This window comes from Helobdella robusta (genome assembly GCF_000326865.2).
Source record: "Helobdella robusta unplaced genomic scaffold HELROscaffold_35, whole genome shotgun sequence".
NCBI classification, from domain to species: Eukaryota; Metazoa; Annelida; class Clitellata; order Rhynchobdellida; family Glossiphoniidae; genus Helobdella; species Helobdella robusta.
The window spans coordinates 89357-103105 of NW_008704704.1; the positions used below are offsets into that span (position 1 = coordinate 89357).

Genomic DNA, 13749 nt, shown 5'->3' on the forward strand with positions numbered 1-13749 from the left:
ATTTCGCTAATTTTTAGTAATATTTCTGGTTTTTAAGGTTTTTGTTGCAATAATTTCGGTTTTTTGGTGTGGTTTTTATTGGTTGTCGCTTTTTTGCCCTTTTTCAGATTAGGTTCCCGCCGTTCGGTTGGTTTTTTAACTTTTGTGGTCTCAAATTTTTAATTTTAGCTTTAACATACTTTAACAACAGCTGTGGGCTTTTACAGCTGCACCGTACAATGCTCATTAATATTTATTTTTGTTTTCTCTATTTCATTCACAGTTTTTCTTTTAATTTTTAAATTTATTAAAATTTAAAATTAAACTTTTTTATTTTCACCACAATTTTATTTTTTTTATTTTATCACTGTTCACACGGTTTTATCTACTCGCTTTTGTTTTTATTTCGTTGACGTAATGGCACCGGTCCTATACCAATGCACGGTTTGTTTAAATCATTATAAAATAAAACCGGACGGTAAACTATATCGACATGGAGGCAAAGTGAAGGGCCAGGAATGCCCTGGTTCGTTCAAGGCAGCCGACCAGCCTCCGGCTGGTTCATCTGCTTCCGCGCGACCGCCGCTTACCGCTGCACCTGTCATCAACCCTCATGTTGCTACACGCGGTTCTTCGGCGTCGGTCTCGGAGAGTCCCTCTCAAGTGGATTTTTTTCATGTTTTTGACAGGCTGACGGTCGTTTTGAGGACTGCCCACCTGTATGATCACGTTCCCAAACCGTGCAGAGACAAGGTATCTAAAGCATTGTCGGCTTTATTGACGGCCGTTTGCGATGATCCCTGCGACGCGGCCCATTGGTGCAGGCTCCAATGTTTTTTCGCATTCGTTTTGTTCAAGCCAACCAGGGGCGGTCGTAGGACTAATCAAGCCAATTACGTTATTAAACGGTTGGCCGAATTCAATTCGACCGAGGTCGAGTTTATTGTGGCAAGCTTCAACACTGACCACAACACCAAACCGCGTAAGCACAATCCAAACAGTTGGATTAGTGCAGTAACCACTCGGATTGAACAGGGCAGTCTCTCGGCGGCCGTCAGACTTGCTTGTTCGCCCGCAGGCCTGGCGGAGAGCTCGCCTGAGACACTCGCTAAACTCAAAGCTATTCATTCAGTGCTCCATTGAACAGGCGAGCTTTCCCCGCGCAGGAGCCGTTCAATGGTCGCGTTTCACCAGCCCAGATGTTGACGGCTTTAAAGTCGTTTAATAATGGTTCATCGGGAGGCCTTGATGGCTTGAGGCCTCAGCACATAAAGGATTTACTTTCCGGTCCGACGCCCACCGATGAATTGTTAAATAACTTCACCCGGTTTGTAAATTTGTTGTTATCTGGGGTTTGCCCTTCCGCGGTTAGCCGTTTCTTTTTTGGGGGTCGTCTGGTGGCTTTAAACAAAAAAGATGGAGGGATCAGACCCATCGCGGTGGGGAATTTCTGGAGGAGGCTGGCCAGTAAGTGCGCTCTGGCGCTATTGTTGGAACAGGTCAAAGCCAAACTCTATCCTATCCAATTGGGCGTCGGCGTAAAAGGTGGTGCTGAGGCGGCCGTCCACGCCGTACGTGAACTGATTTCAGCACTTCCAAAACAGTGGGGATTCTTGAAGATTGATTTCAAGAACGCTTTCAACACCCTGAGAAGAGACTCAATGTTAGAGGCAGTTAAGCAGCACTGTCCTCAAATTTATAATTTTTGTCATTCCGCATATGGCCGAGTCTCTTCTCTCGGTTACGACGCCTGGGTGGTTGAATCGTGCGAGGGCGTACAGCAAGGCGACCCTTTGGGACCGATGCTTTTTGCTCTAACCCTTCACCCGCTGTTGACAAAGTCATCCTCGGCGTTTGTTTGTGGCTACCTGGACGATGTCAGCTTGGCCGCAGAGGGCAACATCTTAGCGGACGACTTCCTGTCGCTGAGGGTCGGCGCTTTCATCATTGGTCTTGAATTAAACACAAACAAGTGTGAACTACTTGTAAATGACACGTTTCAAATGCCACACGTGCTGGCTAATGTCCCCACAGTGCCTCATTCATCATTAAATTTTTTAGGCACTCCAATGATGGCCGGCGATCATCAGGACAGGTTTTTTAATAAAAAACTTTTTGAGCTAAGATTTGCCCTCGAACGTGTCTCTCTTCTCCCGGTCCACGACGCGCTGACAATCATCCGCGGCGCCCTCAGTTTGCCGAAATTGATGTATTTTTTGCGCACATCCAATTTTGTTAATGCGGCCATTTTGGGCGAATTTGAGGGTGCTCAGCGGGTGGCCCTCTCAGCTATATGTAACGTCGATATTACCGACAAGGGTTGGTCTCAGGCTCAGCTGCCGGTACGATTTGGGGGACTGGGGTTACTAAGCGTGGTTCAGCTTGCACCAATTGTTTATAAATCTTCCGCATCTGCCACGCTTGACCTACAGTCTGCCCTTCTTCGGCAATTTAGTAGCCTGCACTGTACTCCACCGACTCCAATCCAACCAACAGACCTTTCCCAGGGCAACATTTTGGAGGAAGCATATAAACGCACATTCAAAGAGTTGCTTTCCTCAAGCCCTGACTCGGCGACCTCAGCTCGCTTGCTGGCAGTTTCCAGCGAGGCGAGTTGCGGCTGGCTGAGATCTTTGCCCAATACGTCGGTGGGTACCAGATTGGACGACGAAACGGTCAGGATAGCCATTGGCTTCCGTCTGGGGTTGGCCGTTCAGAGTCGATATACATGCAGGTGCGGCGCGGAGGCGGATGAACTTGGCCATCATGGTCATGTTTGTCGTTTTGGCGGAGGTCGCCAGCAGCGACATTCAGCCATAAACGATTTTGTGTGCCGACTTTTCTCCAAGGCCTCAATTCCGGTTTTAAAGGAACCGTCGGGCATTGCGGCGCACGACGGTAAGCGCCCTGACGGGTGTACCTTGATCCCTTGGAGAGCCGGCAGGTGCTTGGCGTGGGATGTTACCGTTCCGGGCACCTTTGCAGAGCGCTACGTGCAGCTTACTAGCAAAGAAAGCGGTTTGGCTGCAACCAGAGCATCTGACGAGAAGATCAAAAAGTACGACGGAGCTCTCCTCTCGATGGAGTTTTTACCGATTTGTATCGAGGTCCTCGGCCTCATGGATCGTAACACCTCCGGGTTTTTCAATCGGATTTGTAAAAATATCAGTATTAGGTCAGGCGATAGTAGGGAATATTTTTTTGCTATGAATAATATCTCGTGCATTCTGCAGCGGTTTTTGCGCGTCTGTGTGTTGGAAAATGTGGAGTTGAATGCCGACGGGGTTGAGTGACGTTATAGCAAATAAAATCAAATTTAGTTAGACGCTTGGCTTTTGGTGTCATTCGTCAATGATTTGGTTTTAACATACATACATACATACATACATACATACATACATACATACATACATACATACATACATACATACATACATACATACATACATACATACATACATACATACATACATACATACACACACACACACACACACACACACACATACACACATACATACATCGTTTGTTCACATTCAAAGCCGACTGGATTGTTTTAATTTCCTGGTTATTTTTGTTAAATTCATAGATTTTAAATCGTTTTTACATATGATTTTTGGGGTCATCGGCTGTAATTTTGTCCCGGGTTTGTTTTTCCGTCATTATTTATCGTTTTTCTGCCCTACCTCGCCCAATTTTCTTGTTTTTTGTTTTTTTATCAATATTATAATTTATTCACAGCTCATAGCTGCTACAGGTCACCGGCCTGCGCCAGGTGACCTGTTTTTATTATTATCGGAAAGTTCACTACATTTTAACTTATTTACCTTCTACCGACATTTATTTTTAATTTACTTTTGAAATTAAAATTTAAAATTAAAATTAAAATTTATTTATAAAAAAGAAATTTCCTAAACCAATTTTTAAAATCTGTGTAAAAAAAACTATAAGGGGAGAGATTGGGCCAAAGTTTGCTGCAATAGTTGTCTCCTCCCACACTGTTACCTAGGTTTTTGTATTCACTTATTCACTCATTTGTTTACTCACTCATTCATTCATCAATAAAAAAAAGAAAAGAAAAAAAAATAAATAAAAGTTGAAAAAGTTATATATATTTTCCACTGGTTAAATATTTAAAGATAATTCAGTCGTTCATCCGTTCGCTCGTTCATTCATTCCGTCACTCATTCATGTATTCGTTCATTCATCCATTCGTTCGGTTGTTTATTTATTCATTCATTCATTTATTCATTCATTCATTCGTTCGTTCATTCATTTATTCACTCATTCATTCTTTTTTTTCCCTCACTCGTCCGTTCAGTAATTAGCTCATTCATTCCCCCATCATTCACTCATTCATTCGTTTGTTCGCCGGCCCGTTCATTTGGTCATTCGCTGGTTCATTCATTCATTCATTCATCCATCCACCCCACTTGGTTTGTTTCCTTTCCTTCGTTTCTTGGTTGTTTTTAATCACATATGGCTCTAACGTTACAACAGTGCCCCGTTTGCTTTAACCACTATAGAAGCACTCCAGACGGGAAGTTATGTCGGCACGGAGTTAAAGTGAAAAGAAAGGAATGCTCGGGGTCTCGGAAAAAAGTTGATCCATCTGGCGCGAAAGCTGCTTCGCCTCTCGGTCCGCACCCAACCCCAAGCCCGGGTTGCCCACACGGTCTTCGGCCGCATCGGTCTCCGGTGATCCTCTCGACCTGGATTACTCTGGTGTTTTTGACAAGCTGACGGCCGTGCTGAAATGTGTACCGGTGTACGACCATATCCCTAAGCCATGCAGGGAGAAATTCGCACATGATCTGAACGCCTTACTGACGGCTGTTTGTAATGACCCTGGTAACCCGGCTCACGGAGTTAGACTCCACTGTTTTGTCCCATACGTCTTACAGAAGACTTCCAGAGGGGGTCGCCGGGTCAACCAGGGCAATCTGGTCAACAAGTGTCTAAGCGAATATTCAACTATTGGTCTTGAAACCCTGGTACTGTGCTTTGATGGGTTCAATAATGCCAAATCACAAAAGCACAACCCCGATCGGTGGACCAACGCTGTGTCATCTTGTATTGAACAGGGAAACCTGTCCTCGGCTGTCAGACTTGTCTGTTCGCCGGAGGGCCTAGCGGAGAGCTCGCCGGCCACCTTCGATAAATTATGTTCCATCCACCCAAAAATTCCGGTGGACAGGCGGGTCTTTCCCGCATTGACACCAACGGCTGGTTGCGTTTCTTCCGCCGAGGTGCTGAGGGCCGTTAAATCGTTCAAAAACGGTTCTTCTGGAGGCCTGGATAGCCTACGACCCCAGCACCTTAAGGATGTTTTTTCAGGCCCCTTGCCAATCGACGACACACTGAAATCCTTAACCCAATTCATTAATTTGATCCTATCTGGAGCTTGCCCACTCTCCGTCCGCCGGTTCTTTTTTGGAGGCCGACTAATAGCTTTAAATAAGAAAGACGGAGGGTTCAGACCGATTGCGGTCGGGAACGTTTGGAGGAGGTTGGCCGGCAAATGTGCCTTGACCCTGGTCGTGGTCGAACTCAAAACCAAATTTTACCCGATACTGCCAAACGTCAAATCATACTTTGACATCTTCAGGGTCCAAATTTATGATGCATGGCGCGCCGTCTAGAAGATGGGGTCAGTTTTTAAATTTTCTTTGAAAGAAATGAAATGTAAAATTTCTCTAAAATACATCTTTTGGAAGTTAACTAGCTGTTAGGTCGATAAAGAGCTAAAGATTTCAGTTGAGATATAAGGTGATGTTAACATCAACAATGATGATGACGTTAATTAAGGTAATCATTGATGCTGTTGATGATTGTGATGACTATGATGATTGTGATAACGATGATGATTGTGATGACAATGATGATTGTGATAATGATTGAGAAACTAATGACGTCAGAAGATTATTAAAAATAGAGATTTTCTTATCATCTTTGCAAATCAGAACAAGACGATATTTGACATTTGATTCAGTAAAAACAATTGCATGCAGTTTTGTCTGTAGTCGAAATATGATTGTTTACTGCAGCACAATTATGTATGGAAAAATATCATCTTAACTGCTGGATTGTATTCAGTTGGGTTTTAATTTTTCTACTAGATTTGACGCCGGGGGTTCCGAAATTTGAGTCGATATGGAGTTACATACTAAATGAACTACACTGGCTTTGTACGCCAGAGAGAATTCAGTTAAATAGAGCTCTGATTGTGGGCGATTGTCTTACAGCTAATGCACCAGTTTATCTAAGAAAGATTTTGAAGCCCGTTTCTGAAGTGACTGGTCGGTTTGGAAAAAAAAGGTTTTCAGTTTCTTCCACAAAGATTTGAAATGACCAACCGTTGATTTTGATGAAGATGTTGATGCTGATAATGATGTTGATGTTGATGCTGATGTTGATATTATTACTTCACGGTCATCCTGAGCCTTGTTCTTTTTTTTCATCAAGGAGTTCTAATAAAATTGTATTGTATTGCCTTTATGATGATGATGATGATGTTGACGTTGATCGATGTTGTTGTTGAACATCAGCAAATTTTAATAAAAAATATTTGAAAACAAATAAATGAGAGAAAAAATGGTTGGATAAACTAAATGAATGAGAGAATGACTAGAGAAATAATGAAAAATAAAAATTAGTGAGTGGAAAGTCGGAAGAGAAGAAAGAAAAAAGAAGTGAAAGAGAATGAGCGTTCGGAATCACGAGATGAGATGTTAAAATATCATTTACATAATTTTGTTTATATTCACTGTTAAAGCGCGGAGGCACGATATAATATTCATGCGCTGCACATTTGTAAGGCGCCAAATTGTGAAGACGTGCGAGCAGACGAAGGCATGAATGAGTGAGGAGGAAGCGAAAGAGTGAAGTAAGAGTGAATGGGTGTCAAAAAGTGAAAAATTGAAGAGTGATAACAAATGGAAGAATAAAACAGTGAACAAAAAACGTGCAAAAATATTTTGCTTGTGAATCATCGATCAAGTTAACAAATATTTAATAGTTTTTCACCAAACAATTTTAGATAATATAAAAATAATTGTGCCGTCTAATAAATAACAAATATTTAAAAAATAAAATATTTACATAATTGCTGATTATTTATTTTTTGTATGAAAACAAAAAAACCGCTGAGTAATACTAGCAAACAAACATGTTCTTTTAAACAAACACGTTGACACACGACACAAACGTGCAAACGTTCATATCACTTAAGCAAACGGGCAAACCAACATGTTCACACAGGCATACAAGCGCACATAGACCAGCAGAGAAGCAGGCAGCAGTTAATTGCTTGCATTACACACCATGTTTCCATCCATCTCCAGTCACTTCCGTCAAGCCAAACAGGAAGGAGCAGGTTGCCAACTTATCGAAAAAGCGAATTATCGAATCTCTTCTCATCACTCCCCTCCGTACGACGCTCTCTAATTAACTTTTAATCAGAAATAAAAGTTTGAAGCTTGCTAACAGACTGAAAAAATAATTCGACAAATGATCTTGTTTAATAAAAATTTTAATGAACCTTTTTACACAACTAACTGATGATATTTTTCACCAAAATGAATTCATAAAAATGTTTCCATGCAACTTAGAGGAGCAAGAAGAGAGTGGTAGAGTAAATTTTGTTCAAATTGAAAATCTTCTCATCAATGCTCTGTTCAATGTCTGGGTCAAAATTTCTAATGCGTTATTGCGATTCTTGCAATGTTTATTTTTGTACGTGTTTGTATTTGGGCTTGAATTTATTTATATTGGAAAGTTAAAGACATTTGCGAATGATGTCGAACTGCTGTTGATTGCAGATTACATTATTAACGTTCATTTTATTACGTGGCTTATTACCTAGAGATGATTTTTTTTATAATTTTTCAATTTATTCTTATAACTGATGATTTTTCATGCTTACACACACACACACACACACACACACACACACACACACACACACACACACACATATATATATATATATATATATATATATGTGTGTATATATATATGTGAAGTTGTGACGATTGGGATGATAATGATTGCGCGATTGAAATATGCCGCCTGTATATTTTGTGAAATTGTGATGATAATGATTGCGTCTTTGAGGCGTGCCGCCTATACATATCTATATATTTTACTAGTCATTTTACAAATGCATATAAAATCTATGCATGTATATTTTGTTATTTGATATGCTATATATGCGACGCTGCTGTGCTGTATCGCTTTCCTGAGTATAGGAAGAGAGTATAGATAGGAGTATAGAATTTTCTATGATATAGAAAGCATTATGTAGATAGGGCGGTAAAAACATATAAAAGGCCGCGAGTTAAGATATTGTAGGCTGGTCGTTTGTTATCTTAATTTTAGGTTTTGGTCTCTTGCTTGTCAGTTGTATTATTAATAGATTAATTTTGGACTTATCGTTTTGTTTTAATAAGAACAGAGGTTTGATTTGTATTATTTTGTTTGTTATTTTATTTCTTTTATTGAATAAAAGAAGTATACACTTGAAGTTTGGCTCGGCTTAATTATTCTACCTAAAATAATGGATGTTGAAGAAGACTTGTTGATAGTTGACGAGGTCGGCGTCTCTAGTCAACAAGCAGGGCGCGAACAAACTTCCGCCCGGCCCGTGTTTTCAGACCCTGAGAAGGTCTATTGTAGAGTGGCGGATCCCGGCCAGGAAAGACTCCGCCGAAGCGAAGGCTCGGGTGGATATTCGTATGCGGACGCGGTTCGGGACCGCGTGGTGCGGAATTCGAATGTCGCCCGGCGAAAATCTACAATTGGCGCCCAACGTGGGGCCTCTTTTTCAAACATAACAGGTTTTAGGTGCAGCAGGAGCCAAGGTGATTCTCCAAATTTTTTAGGTGACAGGTGCCATGTTCGACAACATGAAACTTTTTTAGATTTTAGGTCACAGGAACCGAAGGAGGATCGAAAATCAACCTCGAGCAGACTTTCAACGCCCGCCAGCCAACAAAATGAAATTGTTTTAAACAACAATCGTTTTGAAATTGTTGACAGGTACGAAGAAAAGCCGCGCATTGATTTTTCAGCGAACAATTTAGGTTACAGTTTTATCCCCAAACAGGATATTTTAGGTTTTAGGTGCCAGGGTGATCCGAAGTTGCAGGAGTTCGGACTGAATGAGCTGCGATTAGCGTCCAGTAGATCACGGCAAAATAAAATTTTAGGTAACAGCAACAGGTGCAGAGCGACCGAGCGAGAGAGAGACACAGTTGAACACGAGTCGACGTGTGACAGTCAGGAACCGCTTCATTCGACTGGTGTGAAGTCTCAGGTTCATCAACCGCGTATAGGTGCCGAGCGTGACAACGACTTTTGTCGTCGCGAATTGCTTCGACCTGACAGATTTGATGGCACCGGCTGTCTCAAAACTTTCTTAAAAAAGTTTGAGATATGTGCCAGGTACAATAATTGGAATCTCGTAGACATGGAAGCGTATTTGTCATGTTCGTTAACAGGTGAAGCTTCACAGGTTCTCTGGGATTTAACAGGTTTAGGTTACCAAGAGCTGGTATCTAAGCTAGAAGATCGTTTTGGAACAAGAAGTCATGAAGAGTCATGCAGGTACGAATTACAGATTCTTCGTCGAAAACCTGGTGAGTCGTTACGAGAGTTGTCAATGGTTACTAAAAGACTCATGTCATTAGCCTATCCAGGAGAGCAGTCAAGATTAGCTACACATCTAGCTAGGAACTTTTTCTTGTCAGCCCTCGATAATGCTGAATTAGAATTAAAGGTTAGGGAAAAAGAACCAAAGAACATTGACGATGCTCTTAGATTCGCACAGCGTCTTGAAGTTTCAAAGATGGTGGTAGATTCATCTCACAGGTTTGACCCGCAGGTTAAAGATTTTCAAGCAGGGGCAGAAAACATGGAGTCAATGGTACGACAGATTGCGTTTCTTCAAAAGTCATTCGAAGAACTCAGAAATAAAAGAGTGCAGCCAACTGTATCCCGAGTTGAGCGAGAGAAAATTTGTTTTAATTGTAAGAAGCCAGGTCATCTTGCAGTCAAATGTCCTCAGAAGAATGAGACCTGCAAATCTCAAACTTATAGTCAAGTGAATTTCAAAGGTTGTTACAAATGTGGAAAGACAGGTCATTTTGTGAGGGAGTGCCCGCAGAAAGGAATGACAAGCAGCACAGTAGATTACGTGAACAAGTCAATTGAAAGTAACGATCGTGTCATGTATCTGCCAATCACAATTAATGGCAAAAGAAGATTAGGTTTACTTGATAGTGGCAGTAGTGTATCCATTGTTCCAACGTCTATGGTTGATGTCACAAAGATCAGACCGACGAAAAAGAGATTGAAAGCTGTCAACAACACAGAAATTCCAGTCAAAGGAGAAATGAAGTTGCAAATAAAAGTTGATGATTATTCCAAATCAGCGTTAGTGTTGGTGTCTGATCATGTTTCAGAAATTGTTTTAGGTTTAGATTGGCTCAGGAACAATCATATCTCGTGGAAGTTTGGCGAAGGAAAAATCGCCGTGGGTAACAAAAATAGAACGATGAAATTAGTTATTAAACATTTTTCATGCAGGAAGCTTTGTCGTATTGAAGCTCACACAGAAGTGCGCATCCCTGCGCAGACTGAATTAGACGTGCCAGCAAAGATGATTGTTCGCCAGCCGTCCAAGTTGGAATCGACCGGATTTATGTGTTCGGAAAACAGACAAATAGAATCGGGTGTATATGTAGCTAGAACGTTACTACCTATAAAATATGAAAGACAGTGTGTTAGGATCTTGAATGTCAACGATCAGCCGGGGGTGATAAACCGGGGAACGCGATTGCCAGATTTATCATCGGCTGTGGAAGCAAAGGAATCAGTTGATCGTCTAGCATATGAAAATCTAACAGAAGTTACAGGTATGGTTGATGGATTAGTAAAAGATATTTCTAAGAAAGCAAGAGAAGAGTTGATTCAAATACTTAAAAGTTTCTCAGACAGATTTAGCTGTGCGAGTGGGGAAATAGGTGCTACAAAAGGAGTTTTTCATAAGATTGATACTCAGGATGCACGACCGGTAAAACAACAGCTGAGGCGACATACTCCGGCGCATCAGAAGGTGATTGCGGAACAGGTTGAGCCTGAAGACATCGCAGAAGACGATTCCATAGGGGAGCCAACAGAAGCACCATCACGAAGTAGCGACGAGTCGACCGAGTCGCTTGTCCAAACCTGGACAGGCGAAGATACGCCAGAATTTTTACCAGGGCAGCCGGACATCGTTCCAGAACTTGTGAAGCTTGCTGACGAACTCTTTGATCAGCGACCAGATTTGTTTGCCGTAGGTAACCAGCCATCGATGGACCTGTTTGCTGGTCTGGATGAACGACCGACAGAAAACGATCGGCAACTGACGGAAACTCAATCGAGCACGACGGCCACAACAAAAAGAAAAAGGAGGAAACCGACGAGGTGGGGACCGGAGCTAGAAAGATGGATGGTGGAAGTTCCTGAGTCTGGTGAAGATCTATAAGAGCAAACGTCGGGACGACGTTTTAGAGGGTGGGGAGCTTTGTGAAGTTGTGACGATTGGGATGATAATGATTGCGCGATTGAAATATGCCGCCTGTATGGTGATGATAATGATTGCGCGATTGAAATATGCCGCCTGTATATTTTGTGAAATTGTGATGATAATGATTGCGTCTTTGAGGCGTGCCGCCTATACATATCTATATATTTTACTAGTCATTTTATGCATGTATATTTTGTTATTTGATATGCTATATATGCGACGCTGCTGTGCTGTATCGCTTTCCTGAGTATAGGAAGAGAGTATAGATAGGAGTATAGAATTTTCTATGATATAGAAAGCATTATGTAGATAGGGCGGTAAAAACATATAAAAGGCCGCGAGTTAAGATATTGTAGGCTGGTCGTTTGTTATCTTAATTTTAGGTTTTGGTCTCTTGCTTGTCAGTTGTATTATTAATAGATTAATTTTGGACTTATCGTTTTGTTTTAATAAGAACAGAGGTTTGATTTGTATTATTTTGTTTGTTATTTTATTTCTTTTATTGAATAAAAGAAGTATACACTTGAAGTTTGGCTCGGCTTAATTATTCTACCTAAAATAATGGATGTTGAAGAAGACTTGTTGATAGTTGACGAGGTCGGCGTCTCTAGTCAACAAGCAGGGCGCGAACAAACTTCCGCCCGGCCCGTGTTTTCAGACCCTGAGAAGGTCTATTGTAGAGTGGCGGATCCCGGCCAGGAAAGACTCCGCCGAAGCGAAGGCTCGGGTGGATATTCGTATGCGGACGCGGTTCGGGACCGCGTGGTGCGGAATTCGAATGTCGCCCGGCGAAAATCTACATATATATATATATATATATATATAATCTACCAAATTTCTAGCGTTGGATAGACTGTATATTATATGGATAGATGGTTATGATCCATTATCGATACTTCGCAAACTTGTTGGACTTATCAAAGAAATGTTATTTAAAGGAGAACCAAAAACGCAAAACTGAAAATGATTCAAGATCAACCATTAGAAAAATCGTAAAGTTAAATTGGATGTTAACTAACGCCGAATATGCTGTGATTTTCATAAATAATTAATCCTATATATATTTGTGATCGGGGGACCCGGAAGAAGAAACTAAATTCTTGCAGGGGGTAACCCTGGACCAGATTAGCATGATTAGCATCATCAGGATAACGTAAAATAAAAATGAATAAATTATTCAGAATATGCTAACAAAATAATAATGAAATTTTTTTATTACTCACAAATGAATGGTGAATTAATTAGACTGTTTTCCATATGTGTCTCCACTAAACTTGATTGACAATTAAAGTTATAATGAAATATGAACATATATACACACTCCTACATACGAATAACACACACACACACACTCACTAAACACAAATACATATATATTCGCATCTGCACACACACATACTAATATATATATATATATATATATATATATATATATATATATATATATATATATATATATATATACAAACAAGTATATTTATATACAGTTATGTATGAATTTTACCCAATTGTTATGATACAGCTCTTATAGCAGATTCAATGGAAAAACTGCAAACAATTGTTTCCAAACTGATTTTTAAAATTGAAAGGAAAGTCTTGCAAATTAACATCAACAAAACAGAGTGCATGGTTATCAGTAAAAGCAAAACCGCCCCGATCTGCTCCATAATCATTAATGTGAAACAGGTGAAACAAGTCAAAAGCTTCAATTATCTCGGAAGTCTGACTGCCTCAGGTTGTAAATATGATGTGGATATCAAAAGAAGGATAGCTGTGGCGGAAGAGGCAATTCTGAAATGAAAAACATTCTCACCAACAGTAAAATCAGAATATCAACAAAATAAAAACTTTTTGGGTGTTACATTTTTCCTGTGCTAACTTAGTTGGACCTCTCATACTCGAATGAAGATGTATTAAAACAGTCCGGTTATGAAAAGAGGAAATTACTACAGATAATCAGAGGGGGCAGTTAAAGTTTATTGGTAATATCGTACGGAAAGAAAGAATGGAAAATCTAACAACTACTGGGAAGATTTCAGGGAAAATAAGTCGCGATCAACAACAAATAACATTCGTGAAGTCCTTGTGTCCCTTGTTGAATATCACCACATTTCAACTCTTACTAAGTGTTAAAGATCGAGTTTTGTGGAGGTCGATTGTCGCCAATGTCCTAAAAGAAAAAAGGCACGAGAAAGAAG

General features: G+C 40.7%; 3 protein-coding genes across 3 annotated transcripts; all 3 read left to right on the forward strand.

The window, feature by feature from the left end:
* Positions 1 to 396: 396 nt before the first annotated feature.
* HELRODRAFT_175736 (hypothetical protein) lies at positions 397 to 3272 on the forward strand (the record flags this gene model as incomplete). The annotated part of the gene is made up of 4 exons (XM_009023142.1): positions 397 to 1032; positions 1146 to 1306; positions 2105 to 2279; positions 2850 to 3272. The coding sequence occupies 4 exons, from the start codon at positions 397 to 399 to the stop codon at positions 3270 to 3272; spliced, it is 1395 nt and encodes a 464-aa protein (XP_009021390.1).
* A 1186-nt stretch (positions 3273 to 4458) lies between these two features.
* HELRODRAFT_175737 (hypothetical protein) lies at positions 4459 to 7429 on the forward strand (the record flags this gene model as incomplete). Its single annotated transcript, XM_009023143.1, has 3 exons — positions 4459 to 4581; positions 4638 to 5404; positions 7240 to 7429. 3 exons carry the CDS (start codon positions 4459 to 4461, stop codon positions 7427 to 7429), a joined length of 1080 nt encoding a protein of 359 aa, XP_009021391.1.
* Positions 7430 to 12112: 4683 nt separating this feature from the next.
* On the forward strand, positions 12113 to 13351 carry HELRODRAFT_175739 (hypothetical protein; the record flags this gene model as incomplete). The annotated part of the gene is made up of 2 exons (XM_009023144.1): positions 12113 to 12316; positions 13238 to 13351. 2 exons carry the CDS (start codon positions 12113 to 12115, stop codon positions 13349 to 13351), a joined length of 318 nt encoding a protein of 105 aa, XP_009021392.1.
* Positions 13352 to 13749: the final 398 nt, after the last annotated feature.